Source organism: Liolophura sinensis, chromosome 11 (assembly GCF_032854445.1).
Source record: "Liolophura sinensis isolate JHLJ2023 chromosome 11, CUHK_Ljap_v2, whole genome shotgun sequence".
Lineage (NCBI taxonomy): Eukaryota > Metazoa > Mollusca > Polyplacophora > Chitonida > Chitonidae > Liolophura > Liolophura sinensis.
Window position 1 is genome coordinate 30,348,415 of NC_088305.1, and position 19,493 is coordinate 30,367,907.

The following is a 19,493-nucleotide window of genomic DNA, read 5'->3' on the forward strand; positions in this document are numbered from 1 at the left end:
GAGACAACAGCAATGGTGCAGGGAGGTTTTTGCATGGTGAGCTGGTCAGCCAATCAGCAGTCATGGGGGAGAAGGGCGGGGGGGGAGTGCCTGGCTTGGTGGTCTTTTAAAAGGTTTCATCATGTTATTCAAAGGGGAACTGGGATACTAGTCTTTTCTTAAGTCCTATCCACTGAAAAAGTGCCTGTGAGCAGGTCTTCATCACAAGCATTATTCTTGCTTTGATTTTGGTCACAAATGATTGTTCCGAAATTGTGACAATCCGCTTTGATACCCCCTACCACACTGTCAGTCAATTTTTTTCACATAGTTGCTCATGTAAATGTCTTATATTTTGACATTTAATTGTCAGATAAATTGCCTATATTTTGATGTATGCTTTGACACTTTTGGCTTGTAACTTTGATATTTAAAGCTGCTCTGAGTAGAAAAGTCTTCTTAAAAATGTATATTTCTCTAAATGGTTGCTTTTGAAAAGTCTAAAGTGCTTTGTCAATGTGATTTTTTTAACTTTTCATGCAGATAAACATCTTGTCTTTCCAAAGCAGTTGACCTGATGGAGATATCTTGACCGGTATATGCACTGCAAAGTTTCAAAGTTTACCCTTCAGAGTTTTTTTACCCTGAAAAAAAGACACATCTCCAAGAAGGGGGTACTCCAACTCCAAACTTTCTGCATGTATCAAGCCCTAATTTTGCCTGTGAGGTTCAGAAGTGTCAGGAATTATGTGGTGCGAAAATTATTGATTTTGAAAAAAGTTGGCTGATGTGATAGGACACAGACCCCCATTACAACTTCCGTTTTTCTACGATTGTAGTTCTGTGAATTTGAGGGTATAAAGTCTTTTTTTGCTCCCAGGCGTCCATTTTTGGTGCGCAGGTGCATGCTTGGTATTAAAATGCTAGAAACTGTCTAAACTTTGAGGAGGTATGAGCTTTTATTGATGAAAGTTTGAAATTCTGGGTGAGAGGACACAAGGTGTGAGGTAGTGATGAGGCTGCGAGTGACGTCCCCTTGGCGTTGCTAGGCACGCCTCCCAGCTGCCGGCATGGAAAGGTCCAGATTTTGACGGTCAACCTATGTCAAGATTTTTATGGCTTGTTTCTCCCAGGCTAGGCCAGGTATGCACCAAAGCTTATTGGCCACGGAATGTTTGGGACTGAGCTACAGCGCTAGACGTTAACATTGTCGCTTATGGAAAATTAATGGGGGTCCGAGGCCTGCCATGTCGTTGTAACCGCCATGTCGTTGTAACCGTCATGTCGTTGTAACTGCCATGTCGTTGTAACCGCGTGTCGTTCTAACCGCCATGTCGTTACGGAAAGGACATTTTCTTCCCATTGTACCGATTTTCCCCGGAATGACACAATAACGCCACTGTCGAGCTTGTCTCCTGACATACACAAGCATGTGACTTTCCTGTACAGTAGCATTGTTAAAGGTAGGTGTTACCAAAGCTTAACCTTGTTTTCGTACTTGCAACAGGCGATGTTATCTCAGCATAGCCTCTAGGCACTTCACTTGGAAAGGTTTATAAAGGGCCAGACAATTTCTTGCGTCGTCAAGGTCAAACCATTTTCTTTTGCGACCTACAATAGTAGTTGTATCATCCCGTATAAACTGTTTCATATGGAGCCGTTGAAAGACTAAAGGTAAGAAAAATTTCTGAGCGGAATAATAACACAGAAACTGTAAGTGTTACGCATGATTGTTGTTAACAAACAGTTTTGAATTCGTACTTCTCTTGTTCCAAAAGTCGTATAAAATCCTACTGTGACTTCTCAAAAATGCTGGGCAACTTCTGCTGACATTAATTTACTGATGACCTGTCTCGACCTGCTAGTGCAGGCACGACATATTTTCCTTCAAAAACTTATTAAGTTCATAAGCTTTCAGTTCCTCAACTTTTTCCATCGTTCATTTGCTCCAAAATAAGTCTTAGTGAAGTTTTCCTTCAGAAACCTGTATTATAGTATATGTGATTAAAAAGAGTTGCCTTACATTTCTGACTAGTCACGTGGGACAGTAGGACTGTTTTTACCATTACTGATGAAAGAGTTTGAAATCAAAAATCCCCTGTTAAGCCGTGTGCAAGACGACCACATAAATTCGTGATCTTGAGATCACTATGAGGTATTTTCTCTCTTAAAAGTTTGTTTCATACCAGTGTACGGTTTAATACGTATATGGACTAGGGAGCAGTATACTGGTGCTTGCATCCCAGAAGTCATCGACCGGGCACTTGTCATTTTCAAGACACCCGTACCACCAGAGCTTGTATAGCCATAAATCACTAATTTAAATCCCCTGAATGTCACGACACCAGCGTCACAAGGAGAAGGAAATGAGCTAAACTATGGGTCAGTCAAATTATCTACGAATAGATGCACGAACCCAATCGTTCCGACTCTGGCCAAGTATTCAACAGCTGTACAACACCAAGAGAAAACACCCAAGTCCGTTCTCGTCTGCTGGCATCCTGAAACAAGATGTGATAGATAATGTGATTGAAGTTTGCATAGTATGAAGGTATAACCAAAGATTGCTCAACTCTTACGTATTTATTCATTGACGGGTATTGTACGCCGTGCTCGACAAAATGTCACTTATACAGCGGCGGACAACATTAGGATGGCAGGAAACAGGGTTAACCTACGACCATCATCAGGTTGTTGGCAGGCCGTCCCAAGCCCGAGAGGAGGGGAGACCAGCAAAACCTGGACTTGAACTCACTGCGACCGCATTGGTAAGAGGCTTCAGGGTCACTGGTATGTGCTAGCACGTTAACTATAACGCCGCGGAAGCCCCATGTTGAAGTTTAAGTAAAACGAAACAAGTACCGGTATAGATATTAGGCCAACGGCCCACAGGATCAAAGAAAATGGACAGTTTTCCCAGTCTTCATAGTTTTCATTACATTTAAGATAGAGGTGTTCGTTGTGATAGCGGTGTAATCAGTCATCCAATAATGAGACCACTTCCGCTTGACCAATAAAGTCGCACTCCCATCGTGTTCGGCTGCACTACTGTCGTGTTTGGCTGCACTCCCGTCGGGTTGGGCTTCATTCACGTCGAGTTCGACTGCACTCACGTCGTGTTTGGCTGTACTCTCGTCTTGTTTGTCTGCGCTCAAGTTTTGTTTGTTCACATTTGTGTCGTTTTCAGCCACACTCCAGTCGTGATCGGCCACATTCCAGTTGCGTTCTAACGCATTCTCGTCGTGTTTAGATGCACTCTCGTCGTAATCAACCTCACCAGTCGACGTTTTGATATAACTAACTTTTCTGTACTTTACAACGCTCACACTGTTCATGGGGGCTTCGTGACAATAAGCAGTCAGAGACCTTTGTGTGGCCAGTTGCGCAATCTAAGGTTTGTTGCATAATCTAGGACAACTTGCTTGCTCCCATTATGGTCCAGGTGCATATCAGTACGTCAGACGTGTGAAAGCTCATCAGGAAGGTCGGGTGTTTTACCCCGGGCACTCCGGTTTCCTCCACCCATAAAACTGAACAACATCGTATAACTTGAAAATTCTTGAGTCTTGAATTAAAAAACACTCAAATAAATAAAGGTAAATAAATAAATAAATACACTTTGCAACAGCATACACTTGTTGCATCAGTCCGTCTTCGAAGGGTCGTCTGTTAAGCTTCTGTAAGGGGGTCACATCTCAAAACTACGATTTCAGGATGTATACAGACCATAGAGGAACATATTGCAATACGGGTGATGTAAATACTCGCCTTGCCACAAGAAGACATAGTGTATGTCCATAAGACACTGTATATGTCCACATACCAAATGACTCCGGGTCGTCATATGGTTGAAAGATTGTTTATTATGTGAAAACCTGGTTGTCAAGTCCGCTGAGGTAGCACCTCACTTATGTATAGACTGACGTACAGTTAGGTATGAAAAATGACCTCTGCCAACATTCTATGATATATGGAGGCCGGGTGAGGATCGCAGATGTCTGCAGAAACATGTCTGCAAACCCGTTGAACTCGTTTTCTTTTGATGTTGAATCGGTTTATTTTAAGTTTGAGCTAAAATAAAAACTAAAAAAAATTGTGATAAAATAGTAATAGAAAAAATATTGATAAAAGCAAGGCTAACGATAAACTTTCTCACTTCTACGATTCCATGGCGGCCGATCACGTGACCTCTGATCCCTGCTTCCTCGTAGGCCTCTCTCAGGGCCGCGCTCTCCGGATCCTCCCAGGGTTCCACCCCTCCCCCGGGCATTACCCACTTGTCCGAATCTATTGTACTGGAAACCAAGAGAACCTGGACGAAAAAAAACATAAAGAAATATTTGTAAACTGATACTGACTGTGATTTCCAATAAACTTAACAATGTTGATCACTTACTGCTACCAACGCATCCGATTAATGATCACATGACACAGCAAGATGGCTATGTATTAGTATATTATTATTACATACTATTATGCATGGACAATTAGAGATACACATACATTTCTTACATTTACAACCGTCTGTTGTATTTCTTAATATTTCATTTATTTATTTGATTGGCGTTTTACGCCGTACTCAAGAATATTCCACTTACACGAGGGAGGAAGGAAACCGGGCATAGCACGGGGAAAATCAAGATACGCAAGTTCCAGGCTAAAGAGCTACTTATTTTTAACCAAAAGATCACAAATGGCTTCTGATATCACAGCTCTGACGTAATGTTCACAAGCCCAATATCGGACCCTTCAGAACAGGGAATATCCTTGATGTCATGAAAATTTCTCTGACGTCGGGCAAGTGCTGGAATCCTGTTTCGGTGTCAATACACGCACCTTGCAGATACCAAAGTATTGATTACGTTCACCAGTCTGGCTTGGTTGTATTCATTCACAGTCATAACATCAGGCCTGGCCTGATGTCGTGTCGTTTACACATAACTGCTGGTTTGCATTGGCTGGAGTCAGACGTTTTAGCGAAAGATAGAAATGGCGGATCAGAGGAACTGGAGACAGAGGAAATATTTATCACCACGTGAAAAAAGTGTCACGTAGTCCATGCCCTTCATGTAGGACATAACGTAGTTTGACACTCCGTATCCTGGTGTATCTTTTCCGCCCTTACCGTAATGCGGAATGTATTCTCTGACACTCTTCCTTATTTCAGAACATTTCAAAGCACAGTTACTCTTTATAACCGCGTATATGTTGCTGTTTGATGACAGTAGTCCTACTTGTATATATCACTTATCATAGTCCTTCCTGTAGATATATCACGTAACATAGTCCTTCCTGTAGATATATCACTTAACATAGTCCTCCCTGTAGATATATCACTTAACATAGTCTTCCTGTAATTATATCACTTAACATAGTCTTCCTGTAATTATATCACTTAACACAGTCCTTCCTGTAGATATATCACTTAACATAGTCCTTCCTGCAGATATGTCACTTAGCATAGTCCTTTCTGTAGCATACTGTCCTCTTGTGGATATATCACTTAACATACAGATCTTTCCTATAGATGTATCACTCAATGTACAGTCCTCCTGTGGATATTTCACTTAACGCATTGTCTTTCCTATAGATATATCACTTAACGCACAGTCCTCGTGTGGACACAGCACGTAACGTACAGTCTTTCATATAGATATATCACTTAACGCACAGTCCTCCTGTGGATATATCACTTTACGTACAGCCTTTCCTACAGATATATCACTTAACGTACAGTCCTCCTGTGGATACATCACTGAATGCACAGTCTTTTCTGTGGATATATCTCTTAACGCGCCGTCTTTCCAGTGGATACATCACATAATATACAGCCACCTTAATCCGATGATATATCACTTAACATAGTCCTAGATGTAGATACATCACTTAACATGGTTCAACTTGTAAATATATCACTTAACATAAGTGGATATATTATTTATGATAGTCTTTCTTGTGGATATATCACTTATCAGTCCTCCCTGTGAACATATCACGTAACATAGTCCTTCCTGTAGATGTAACACTTACCATAGATAAGTCCTTCCTGTAGATATATCAGTTAACATAAGTCCTTCCTGTAGATATATCACTTAATATAGTCCTCCCTGTAGATATATCACTTAACATAGTCCCTCCTGTATACATATCATTTAGCATAAGTCCTTCCTGTAGATATACTACATAACATAGCCCGTCCTGTAGATATATCACTTAACAGTCCTTCCTGTAGCATACAGCCCTCGTGTGGATATATCACTTGACATAGTTCTTCCAGTAGATGCATTCACTTAACATAGTTCTTCCTGTGGCATACAGACCTCCTGTGGATATGTCACTTAACCTACAGTCTTTCCTTTAGATATATCACTTAACGTACAACCCTCCTGTGGATATATCACTTAACGCATAGTCTTTTCTGAGGACATATCACTTAACGCACGGTCTTCCAGTGGATACATCACACAATATACAGCCATCTTAATAAGAATGTGGCACTTGTCAAGATGAATAAGTAAAATGAGTTTTGGACATAGATTTCGGTGGTATTACCAATAAAGATGAGTTACCTTTTGTTTCCTTTACTTTAACACATCCCACCTGCAAATACATCACTGAAAACTTTTCCTTTTTGATAATACATTTAACGTACGGCCTAAACTTACGGGGAAAATACTGTAGCTTCCTTCAAAACATCAATAAAAACACAGTATATTCTATGACTGTTTCACGTAGCTTGATGTCAAAGGCGGATTTAGTGGAGAATGATAGCGGGGGCAGGGGGCGACTATCACAACACATCAGGCTAGGGTCGCCCACGGTGTTAAGTGATATATCTACAGGAGGGACTATGTTAAGTGATATTTCTACAGGAAGGACTATGTTAGGTGATATATCTACAGGATGGGCTATGTTAAGTGATATATCTACAGGAACGACTATGTTACGTGATATATCTACACGATGGACTATGTTAAGTGAAATATCTACAGGAAGGATAAGTGGGAAGGTCTGTCAGCAACGTGCGGATGGTCGTGGGTTTCCCCCGGGCTCTGCCCGGTTTCCTCCCACCATAATGCTGGCCGCCGTCGTATAAGTGAAATATTCTTGAGTACGGCGTAAAACACCAATCAAATAAATAAATAAATAAATAAATAAATACAGGAAGGACTATGTTAAGTGATATATTTACAGGATGGACTAAGTTAAGTGAAATATCTACAGGAAGGACTATGGTAAGTGATATATCAAAAAAAAGACTTATGTTAAGTGATACATCTACAGGAAGGACTATGTTAAGTGATATATTCACAGGAAAGACTTATGTTAAGTGATATATCTACAGGTTCTCGGTCGTTTGGAGGAAATTAATATGCATTGTATACGGTAATATTTTTTGCCTCCTAAGAGCTTCTCTTGGGACATATTAGACATTAAAGAGCTCTGTGGAGAAATCGTTGTCGGAACACTGTGATCTTTCTCTACCGCCGATCAGCCTGTTTGTTTTTAATTCGTTTTCTACACAGTATGTTGACATTTATATAAAGACGGTATACAGAGCATGTACTAATGTATTTTCATGCAATCGTACCACGAGATCTATACCGTTGAAATCCTGCCTGCCTTTATTTAAATGCCAGTATACTGTGAACATCAAATAAACGGACTGGATGCGAAACATTTCAGTTGAATGATTGAGGTTATTTGCACATTGCGGGCACCTGATACTAGAGGAAACCACGTACCAAGGACTAAGGCAAGTCACTGACATCTGTCCCCTTCCCAAGCTTTGTCTTACCTAAGCTGATTTTTGGGTATGGTACATTTATTCAACAGAGATCAAGGCTGCAAGATTTAACCCTGGGAACCATAACTAAACTCTCAGCCAATCAGCATGGATTCTGTATCTATTTAAAGAGTACAAAGCAATAAAAAAATTATTTTTGGGGACCGGGTGAGGGTGGCTGGGTAGTATTTTAAGAGCCTATCTAAACACATAAGGTGGGGTTCCAAGGGCAGAGTTGGCCATGGAAGCTCCACGACCCTAGGCTGTTGTATGGTCGAGTTTTCATTCATTCAAAGTTAGATTGTGTTCCGGAGACGCAGGGTATTAAAGAGTTCGGAGCGGAAAGCTGAGAAAGAAATGAACAGGCTAATAGTCAGTGGACCGGGTTTAGGAGTCAGGGCTCGGAGTTTTAAATGGCTGCCACATGCAGATGTACGAGTCTGCTGAATTTTTTTTTCACTCTGTTAAAAGCTTCGTAAAAGAGCCTTATCTCATCGAAAGAATTTCCAAATTTATAATATAATTTTGAATACTTTCTAATTTCATGCTAATTATGAAAAGAAGAAGAGAATCTTTAGACCTATAGTAGCCAAAGTTGTGTATTTAGCAAGACGCATTTATAGATAAATAAGAATCAGTCATAGGCACTTCATCTGTCTGAATAAGGAATAATCATTTTATCTAACCATTAATATGTCACACACAAATTAAAACATACACCCGTATTATGCTGTATACCGCAACGTTAAACGGCGACAATAAATCATGCTGTCTTCAGATGTCAAGTCTTCTAGAGGATTCACAACACACAGATTGCCACGGGGCTACATTAATACAATAGAGGCAGAGCATTTTGAAAACAAATTCTTCCGTATTATATTCAAGACATAGGTTACACCAATAGATAGGCTATTTCATGCAGATAAAAATACATGAGTAGTATAGAATGTTCCAAACGTGTCTCATTGGGGAGGGGTTTGTGGATGGATTTGCATATCGTTGAGTCCGCGCTCCTGCATACGTGTGACGTCAGTGCATGCGCGTTACGTCACACGTCACGCGAGGCGCACCAACGGACCAATGAGTGGAGCTCCTTCAGCTCCATTTCGCGCCAAAAGGGACCCATGGGTTCGCGCCAGAACTGACCAATGGGTGAACTCCATTCGCAGCACACACGAGAGGAACTCCTTCAGGCGTGTCGGACCAATGAACAACCACGCGGTCTTGGTATGTTGGGGGTTGAGCAGCTCCTTATGTAGTAAAGGGGCCGAACGTGTAGCATATGGGCGGAGCAAATTGGGTGGAGCGGGTGTTTCGTTCAGTCCGCGCTCCCATAAGCGCATACGTGTGACGTCACACGTCAAGCAAGGCCAGCCAACAAACCAACTACAACACCTCTTTCAGCTCTTTCGCGCCAAAACTGACCAATGGATGATGTCCCTTTTGCGCCAAAACTGACCAATGGGTGTGCGTGACGTCAAGCCCGAGAGCACCTCCTTCAGCTCGATTTTACGCGAAAACTGATCAATGGGTGAGCTCCATTTCGAGCCAAATCTGATGTCACGCGCAAGAGCAACTCTGTTTTCCCGCACGGTTAATTCGTTGAGGTCCGCGCAGCGTCGTTCAGTGAGCGAGGGGTATGAGAAAAAAAAGACAAGTGGGCTTAGATTAGCCATACAGGCCGCCTGGCCTGATAGACAAAAAAATCAATAACGTATTTTGTAAGCCCCCCATGGACGCCGGCTGCACTTTCTTTTGAACTCCTGGAATTAGGATCATGTTAATGAGAATTTCATTATGTTGTTTAGCGTCCACGCGGTGATGCCCCCGTCTAGTACGGATACATCACCTCAAAAAAGGACTTTTCTTTCTCAGTTGGTATACCCGAAAACTCACCGTACTATAAACATATGCCGTATTACGTACTATAAATGGTCCTATTTTCGATACTTGAGATTTACTGGTGAACTGCTTGCTGAGTGGCACAGCGAATGTTACATAGCGGTATGCTTCCAAGTTATAAGCTTATTTTGTACCTACATGTTGCCTAACACGTTTCTGTGGTCATATTCTCTGGATTTGGTGCCTTTTTATGTAAAATTGAATAAAAAAATCATTACTAGGCACCACAGATGGCGCTGTGCGGCTCCTCTAAGCCCAAATCTTTAAAGATAGCCGAGGATAACTCGGGTAACTACGAACTGAACTTGATCAAGCAACAGCTTTAACCCAACCTGGTCAAGGACGGTGATTTGGAGTGTTTTATCAAGCGTAACAATAACCACATGGCACTCCACACGCCGCAACCGAAATTTCTGGACATTCAAAATTACCGGGCCCCTAATTACAGTTACGACAAGTGGGTAACAGCTTATGACTTCCGCGTCACCAAAGGAAAGTTTTGTTACAGCTACATGGACTCCCTCGCCCGGCTGGAGGAAACATCGCTCCCACCCCGCCACGCTTTCGATAACGATCTGACCCACCAGCCGGGCACGGGAGTACAAGACCCTGCAGGAGACGTGGAGGAAGCACGACATGCGTACCGTAAAAGATTTGCTGCGGTGGTATAATAAACTGGACGTGATCCCCTTCATGGAGGCGGCCGAGAAGATGGTGGTGTTCTACCAAACCATGCATGTCGGCGTCTTCAAAGACTGTATTAGCATACCAGGGCTCACCCTCCGCTACTTGTGTCACGATTTGCGCTCAATGTTCACGTTCATCCGTGAGAAAGAGAAGACATGCACGACTGCCTAAAGAAAAACAGCGTGGGCGAGCCGAGCATCAACTTTCATCGGTACCACGAACGAGGCGTGACCTGTATACGGGGAGGTAAGCTCTGTCAGCAGATCGTTGGGTTCGATCCTGACGGATTGTGCTTGGCTTGCCTTGCCTCACCCATGCCGACGGGTCACTACATCCGATCGCGACGTGACAGGGAGAAGTTCGTTCCCTCCGGCACCGCGACGGAAAAATGGCTGGACTGGCAGTCGGGTCAGCTGGGGGTACCCATCCGCCACAGGCTGAACCATACCGAGAAATGGATCGGTGATAGGCAACTCCCCGTAGACGGGTTCGCCAACATCGACGTACCTTCCACCGTCTTCCAGTTCCACGGTTGCTACTAGCACTATCACAGCTGTCACCTGAATCACCCACGCCAAGGTGAGCTAAGCTACAACTACCGGCGAGGGTTGAAGCCTCAAGACTTGCGCCAAGAAGTGAGCAAGAACGAGGCCTACGTCCGCCACCAGGGGTACGAGCTGATATCCATATGGCAGTGCGAGTTTCTTCGCCTGCGGAAAACGAACCCGGCCTTGGGCGCCTTCCTGCAGCAGTACGGCTTACCCCCGCCACAGTGACAGCCCAAGACGGAAGGTCAGCTGGTGGAGGCTGTCGTTCAAGGCCGGTTGTTTGGCTTCGTCGAATGCGACATCCACGTGCCGGACCATCTCAAAGCGGGCTTTGAGGAATGTGCACCCATATTTAAAAACATCGATGTGAGCCGAAACCAGCATGGCGGAGTTCGCGGAGGTAAATAAGATCATACCCGGTTCAAGGCGAATGCTGATCGGGAGGAAATTCTGTTGGCCACCCCCTTGCTCCAGTGGCATCTCGCTCACGGGTTGGTAGTGACCCGCATCTACCAAGTGATGGAGTACACGCCCGAGCGAGACTTCCAAACATTTTCGGGTGCTGCCACCCAAGCCCGGCGAGAGCGGGACGCCGAACCTTCCAAGGCTGTTATCGGGGGAAAGGATGAAGCTGTTGGGAAATTCCAGCTATGGCAAAATCGTGACAAACCAAGACCGGCATGTGGATGTGAAAATCTATGACCTGACGAAGACGCCCAAGTTACTGGAGAGTTAACGGTGCAGTACCCTCGACCAAATCGATGACGACACTTCGAGGAGGTGTGAAGCAAGAGGACCATTCGTTACAACCTACCCTTGCAAATAGATTGTATGGTGTACCAGTATGCCAAACTCCATATTTTAGTGTTTTACTATGACTTTTCATGACTCGTTTTTTTAACAAGGCGGTCTTGCAGTACTGCGAGAGGGATACGGACTCCGCGTACATGGCCTGGTCTAACCCAGACTGGGAATCTTTGGTTAAACCTAAACTGTGGGCGTTATGTGAGGCGGAGCGGGACAAATGGTTGCCTCGACGCGACCACTACGATTTTCGTACACGTACGCCAGGGCTCTTCAAAGTTGAGTTGTATTCCTACACGCAACGGAAAGATGCTTTCGCCTATTTTTACGTGAAGCGTAAAGTACTGCCGGACAGTGTGAGCACCACCTGCCTGGATATTTGACCGGACTATCCCCGACGGTTATATACCATGCCCTTACAATGTGTTGCCGTTGAAGGTTAAAATAAATTAGGTCAAAACACCACTGTATGCGAGTGTCATTTTCTCTTTATTCTTTTTTGTCTCATAACGTGTGGAACAGGAGAAAAACATGGAAAGAAGGTTATTTTGCAGCCCATTGCCTGATAAAGTGATAAAAGACGGGGGCTGGGCCCCAAACTGGCGGTAACCCAATCGAACATCAATAAGTCGTTTTCGTATGTCGTGCTCGACGTGTCCAACGTATGTATGATAGCATCCATGGGACGACCTCGAGCCCGCCGGGTTAAGTTATATACACAATCTTGTCCGCACACGGCCGTGTCAAGACTCTGCAGCCGCCGTTCATTCCACGTCCAGTGGTGTGTCCTCCGGTTGAGCCAAGCAGTGATATCGGTGTGGAGAGGTCGGAGTACGTACGAATCAAAGCATTCTCTCCAGAGACGGATGGGTCTGGACACATATCTATGAAGACGGCTACCCAATGTTGTCCCAGGCGGAGGCACGTGCCTGTGTTGATGACGCCGGCCCAGGGTGTGTTGGTCACTTGGTTAGGGAGGTGGTCTCGAGTGTAGACATGCCCCCAGCACGGTGCGGGTAAACACGTCCGCCTGTAGCACACGTCGCAACTGCACAGTTTCCATGTTGTTCTGCTTTTTCAACTGGCGAAGCCACAGAGCACTTTTTGTTTTGGCTTTGTCTATTTCTATGATATTGCTTAATTCGACATGGCACACCACGTTAATGGTTTCCGGCAGTGGCCTGGCAAACCGCATCTCCAGGCGCAAATCACCTTTCTGGACCAGGTTCAATTGGTGATCGTCTTGGAGGTTGAGGGTCAAGTCAAAGCAAAACAGCATGTTGCCTTTGGGGAACGCGGCGCAAAGCTTGGAGATTCCCTTGTCGTGAAGCACTTTTCCCGTGTTCATGTACGTTTTCATGAAATTCCCCGTCTCGAAGTCGGGTGTCAGGGGCTTGGCAGGAATTTGACGTCCGCTGACTTGCAAGGCGACGAAGTTGCCGAAGAAGTGCTGGAAATGGAACCGGCTTTTAGCGTAGCTGCCGTCAAAAATCGTGTTGCTCACACATCCCAACTCTAAACATGTCGGTAAACTGCCCAGAAATAGGTTTTGTTCGATGATGCGGGTGTGGCCTTTGCGCACGGAGAAATACTTGGTTAGCATGCGGCGGATAAGGTACTTGGCAGGGGCTTTAGCCAACGCTTTTAAATACTCCAGCTGAACACTGTTGGTGATTTTAACTTTGCGCACAAAGATCAACACTTCCTCCAAGCGGGTCTTGTTGTCGGGGCCTTCCTCACCGGACATCAGGGCAAGCGCGTCCTTGGACGAGGTGGGACGGATGTGGATGCTCACGTTGTTCAGCAGGTGGCGCCGTTGCAGGAACATGTCGCAGTGCAGGCGTCCCAGAACCGTGGCGATAGCTAACTATATCCGGTGCGGAGAGGGGTCTGGTGCGTCGAGGTTGGCGAGGGAGAGTACGGCTTCTGGGCCCAACGGGCAGGCGAAGACAAATGGGAGTGGCGCGTTTTCTTGGTCCTCCGTGCAGGTGACGAGTTGGAGCGGTGTGTCGGACCTTCCACTTTATAAACGTCCTTCCCACCCCGTTCAGCTCGCCCAGCATCCTGCACTGGGCGTAGCGACGGGCTTTGACCACCAGCTGTTCCGCCCACCCCAAGAGCGCGTCGTTCCAAGGCCTGGCTCACAGGCACTCTCTCGTACCAAACGTCGTCCATGACTTTCAGTCCGGCACGTGATGCAGTTTTACCCAACGCTTTCACAGTCGGCTTTAACAAGGGCTGTGCCATTTTGATGAAACTGCCGAGCAAGCCGTGACTGCGCTGTACAACGGCACCTCAACACAAAAGTAACTCACCTCAGCCGGCTTGCTTGGTGTAATTTGTGTGGATGCAGGATCGGCACATGGCGGAGTCGTCTACGACGTTCATTGCACAGGTAATGCGTCCCGCTGTTGAAAGTGAAGTGTGATCGCCACTTTACTGCGTTCAAATGCGCCGGGTTGGAATGCTTGCGCCGTACGGGAATGTATCCCACGTGTTGGAAGGTGTTGTAGATGTGTTGACCGTACTTCCCATTCCTGGTGACCAGCGACAGCAGCGGCGCCAGCGTACCTTCCACCAGAAAAGGTTCGACAATGTCCGTGTACGCGTACAGCTTGGGTATGGTGGCACGGAAATCCTCGGCACCGATATGCGGCAGATCCGCCGGCCCCATGAACCAATCGTGCGTTAAATTCATGAGCTGCTTCAGAAGTGGGCTGAGCCCGAGCCCCAGTTGTTTCCGAAAGCGCAGACTGTATTTCCGCTGCACGTCAAAATCCGCACCGAACGTCAAATCACCGGCGTGAGCCTTGAGTAAAAGGATGCGTGTGTGTGTCAACAAGTCAGTCAGGCCCTTGGCGAGGTCTTTGGGTGAAGGGTAATATCCTGCCGGTAATGTTAAATTATGCTTAGCGCGGTGCGGGTTCTCTTTGGCGTCTAAGACATACAACACTTCGTCTTGCCGCTCGTTGAACAAGGTATGGTAGTATTGTATTTCTACAAGCCCACATTTCCAGTCACCAGTCAAATGCATGGGCTGTGACAGTTGGGTGGTGAAATGCATCAAGGTATTGCTGGGGAAGTAGTCGAGTGAGCTGTTACTGGGCAGCGGTAACGTAAAACATGTTGGTGAGGTGATCTCCGGGCGGACTGACCGTCTTTCCATCTGGCGCCGGTATGTAATGCGGACTTCACTTTAGCGGGGGCACGATGGCTGGAGACGGACGCAGTCCAGGTCGCCGCTATTGTCGTCCCTTGGGTTGGCCTTGTGTGGTGGTGGTGGTAGTAGTGGTTTTGACGGGAGGAGGAGGGCGAGATTGGCCTGGCAGAGACCGTGATCTGGCAGGGGATGTTTTCGTCTCGGCTGGTTTGTCCATTTTACTGGACACGGGGTACGGGAGACGGGTACGGAGGTGGTGGACGCGTGAGCGTGTCTAAGAGCCGTGACTCCACCAAGGCCATTTTCTTGGCGTCCCGCTTTACCTCCCAGCTATGCTCTTAATTATGCCACCGAAGAAGGCTGGTGCGGCGTTGAGGAGTGGACGAGTAGCGCTCAATGAGACCGCCGCGTTGAACAATCCGTTCTTTCTTATGTAGGGGAACACTTTTCTTGACCAAGGTGCGAAGACCCGTCTTGTGCCGCTGTAACTTCCCCTTCTGAGCCCACGATAGTGAAACGTTTCTATTAAACACATTCTTGGCACATTCACACAAACACCGAAGTAAACCTGGATCATTGCCGCGTAATACGGCGCGTTGAATGGCAAGGTGGTTCGAGCCAGTATTGACAGCAAGGGGCCGTAACTTTGGAGCCGGCGAGACATCGTGGGTGGCTGACGTGGAAACAATTGATTCGGCAGATCGTGCATACGAAGTCTCCCAGGAGAAGATGTAGGTGCGACGTCGCAGGTGGTCGGGTGTGATTTGCTTGAAATTCACCAGCAAATACCCTTCAGGTTCGGCGGTGGTATCATCAAACGCCTCGCGCACGTACTGCGTCCGCACCGGAGCCATCTGTTTAGCGATCCTGGTAATTTGAGACGCGTCTCGCGGGTTTTTTAACAACACCAAGTAGTTTGCATTCAGACCGATGGTGCGATGATTTTTGGTTTTGTTGAGCAAGTTCTGCACGATGTACGCCGCGCTGATATTGCGCTGGTGGCTGCCTTTTGGTAAAGAGTTTTGTCACGCATTCGTCCGCTTCGGCCATCAAATCGTCCCCGACGACTAATGTCCTCTCCCCGGGTCGAATGCTGACGGGGTGGGCACATTTTCTTTAAACTGAACGTTGTGTAACGTGGTGTACAACGGCTGCCACTCTCTGTAACACCAGAGGACGCGCTGCGGGGTGGGTAAATGAGAGCTTGAGCGTGCTCCACCAACCGTTTTACAAACACTTCCCCGCTGAGGATGCAGGTAAACGGATGCTCCCATCGAATATCCATGACGGGAGAAACTGGGTGAGTCAATTCGGCTGTTAAGGTAGGGTACAGTGTGAGAGGCCGCTGCGGTCACCGCCGCCGTCACCGCGGGCGGGGAAGGAGAGGTAGACGGACTGCTACTGCGACCGCTGCTGCTGCTGCTCATGGTCACAGCTGCTGTAAGCCGCTGGACTGTCGGGGTCGTAGTACAATGCATGGAGAGCGGTATCTGAGTATCTGTCCGCCAGCGTTCTTTGACCCCACTTCCGGTCCCTGCTGCTGTTGCGGCGGCTGCTGGCGAGGTGGGTGGCGGCCGGTGCGAGGCATAGTCCAGTGTCGTCCCTGTATAGTGAGTGAACCTATCAAAGACAGCGAATATGTATATATTATTCAGTGTACATGCATTTGACAACAAATTCCGGCGCTTTGACCGATCACGTGATCAACCATGGGTCAGCTTGGGCGCCAAGGAGCTGAAGAAGCCGCACCCAAGGAGCTGCTCTCGCGTGTGGTGTGAATGAAGTTCACCCATTGGTCAGTTTTGGTGCGAACGAAAGGGAGCTCACCCATTGGTCAGTTTTGGCGCGAACGAAGTGGAGCTCACCCATTGGCCAGTTTTGGCGCGAACCCATGGCTCCGTTTTGGCGCGACATGGAGCTGAAGGAACTGCACACATTGGTCCGTTTGCGCGTCTCGCCCCCACAATGAGACACGTTTGCAACATTCTGTACTACTTACGTGCATGTACTATAGTTTAAAGCTATACCACGTTCAAAGGTTGTGCATCACATGAAACGCGTTCACCGTGAAAACTCAAGGAAAAATACAACTGTTAATGTATGTAGTTACAAATGTAAAAAAAATTTCTTCACCGTTCTTGTGTTTGGGTGGGTACCCCTCTGCACCTCTCCCCCCCCCCTCCCCGCCCTTAACCTTCTAGATCCGGATATTATAATTGTTAACATGTCAGATTGTTCCCAGACAGCCTGTGTAATGCAGCTAGGCTGGGCTAATAGCTTCAAAACAATGGTTGCGTTATGTCTATTGATACATTTCGGGCTCACCGTCTGCTAAACTGAGGACGTCTGGCTTGCTGACAGGCACATTTATTTAACTTTCGGCAGCTGTTTTGGCATTCTTGGCATTTCAAAACAGTATATTATCACGATATGGCCGAAAGAAGGCAAGCTGAATTCAACCACAATCATTCCATCACTCATTCATTTCAAAAGGAGTAGACTCCATTCTCTGTTATATATATACTTTCGTTCATTTCTTTATTTGATTGATGTTTACTTGCAGCACGGGAATTAAGAATTTTTTCACTTACATGGTTTAGGTTTATGGGTGCAGGATGCCGGAATACTTGAAGCAAACAGCCATTCTCCTCCAGGTACCAGAAAAACAACCTTACTTTAAAAGGCAGCTAAAGCAGCCAGAGCTGGACTCGAACACGCGACCTCACTGGCGAAGTGTATGACGGTGGCAGTGAACCAGCGCTATTGTCGGTCCTTTGTATATATATATATATATATATATATATATATATATATATATATATATATATATATCGTGATGTTTTTGTGCTGCCTAAATGTATCACATTCGTCACTTCCGCTTTAGAAATCAGTTCATTTGTCGCTTATATTGAAACTAATTTAAAATGGGGTCGGATCTCATGTTCATGCAAAAGGGTCTGGAATAAAACTGAAACCCAGTCAACATCCAGTGGTCTTGTCCTTAAAATCCGGAACGGGCCAGGTAGTGGCCTTGTTTATATGACGCACGTTGTTGGTGAAAAGGAAATTAAATCACTCTATAGGTTGTCGGTGAAATGTCAGGATGCCATGTTTAAGAAAAAGACACCTGATTTTCTGATGCAAGTGAAAAGTGACATTTTCCGTGATAGCCAATGAATTAAAGAACGCACGAGTAAAATTTCTTGGCAAAGAGTACAAATTATCATTGGTCGAAGAGGAGTGTCTTCATTAATATTTACATAACTTACACAGAGGCGAGGTGTCGACTACCAAGTCTCGCATTTCCAACGCAATACAACGTACTTCAGCTACACCTGGTGTCACTGAGATGAACCGTAAATAGTCTCCATACTTAAGATCTGTGGGGGTTTTTAGCAGAGGTAATAGACGGAAGGATACTTGCCCCTGCACGAACAGAGTACATGGAAGCTACCAATGACCACTGTCGAGGGCTGCAGGAGAATTGCGCAAACGCCCTGTCCGTGGATGAGACTGAACAAACATCTTCTCTGATTAGGCAATTCAAAAACAAACAGCGCTCTAAGCCCCTCCCCGCCCCCTTTTTCCCTCAGGATTTTAGGCGACTATGGGTACTCTGTTTGTTTCCGCCGTCAAGGTTGTCCGATTTCTCGTACCGGACGTCTTGTCTGATTTCACTTCACTATCATTCATCCGCATTTAACACTGGTCCACTAGCCACACCTCATTCTTTTTGGTCGTTTTACACTATTATATAACCATACACTACTGTTACGAAATCATTAATTCTTTGATCATACCTCATTTTCATTTGGGTCGCGTACACAGATGGCTGCGGCTCGTAGTCGATAACCCTCCTTGTCATACGTTCGGGTAGAACCGGGCTTCACCTTCGGCATTACGGTTGTGTCGGTTGTCGAAGTGAGACAACTCCCTGGGCCAGCCACTAAACGGGACGCCGGATGAGTAGGAGTCAGAAGTAAGCCTATACTCCAGTGTCTTACTAGACACTACAGGCTTGCATGCAACGCAGGTGGTTCAGTATAGACGTGTGTGTACAAGTATATATATATAGATATATATATATACATACATGGAGTAACACTCCTGTAATACAGCGAACTGCCACTGGCGCTTCTGTGAGAAGAAAAACATGAGACATACCGCCTAAATATAGCTTCCAGCTAGGCCACTTTGATTGTTTTCGTGAGGGACAGCCCTCGCGGGTTGATTCCTGTACACACGGGAACAGAACCCTCATTTCCATTTAATACACGCTGACATATACGCCCCCCCCCCCCCTCCCCCCAAGGACTTACACGAATGTATAATGTGCTGCTTCAACACAGGGGTAATTTACTGACGAGCATGGAGCGAATAGACTGTATACGAGTAGAGGCATTTCGTGTATATGTTCAAGTAGATGTTACACGCCTTAATTCAGGGCTATCTATCGGGGATCACTTCATGCGCTAGTGTTGACACTGTATGGCATGTATTTACGAGCATGGGCATGTTTGTCCCTTGACTAAATGCCTTCGGCATATGTAAGTGGTAGTCCTTCAAACACTCTCTGTTACTTTAAAGATATCGCTAAATCGGAGAATAAAAACTGTAAGAAATGGCT

At 45.9% G+C, this 19,493-nt stretch overlaps 1 protein-coding gene across 1 annotated transcript; it reads right to left on the reverse strand.

The window, feature by feature from the left end:
• Window positions 1–958: 958 nt before the first annotated feature.
• LOC135477953 (diphosphoinositol polyphosphate phosphohydrolase 2-like) lies at window positions 959–18,778 on the reverse strand. Its single transcript, XM_064758189.1, has 4 exons — window positions 18,667–18,778; window positions 4,136–4,291; window positions 2,396–2,480; window positions 959–1,590 (listed from the first exon to the last, which is right to left on the reverse strand). Exons 1-4 carry the CDS (start codon window positions 18,763–18,765, stop codon window positions 1,493–1,495), a joined length of 438 nt encoding a protein of 145 aa, XP_064614259.1. The 5' UTR covers window positions 18,766–18,778; the 3' UTR covers window positions 959–1,492.
• Between the last annotated feature and the right edge of the window lie 715 nt (window positions 18,779–19,493).

Bases quoted from the DNA above. Each gene is read 5' to 3' on its own strand.
- LOC135477953 (XM_064758189.1), bottom strand. From the start codon at position 18,765: ATGCCGAAGGTGAAGCCCGGTTCTACCCGAACGTATGACAAGGAGGGT. The intron at 4,292-18,666 runs GTATGATCAAAG...TTTTTCGTCCAG, and splicing joins GCGACCCAAATGAAAATGAG to GTTCTCTTGGTTTCCAGTAC. The intron at 2,481-4,135 runs GTGAGAAAGTTT...ATCTTGTTTCAG, and splicing joins GCCGCCATGGAATCGTAGAA to GATGCCAGCAGACGAGAACG.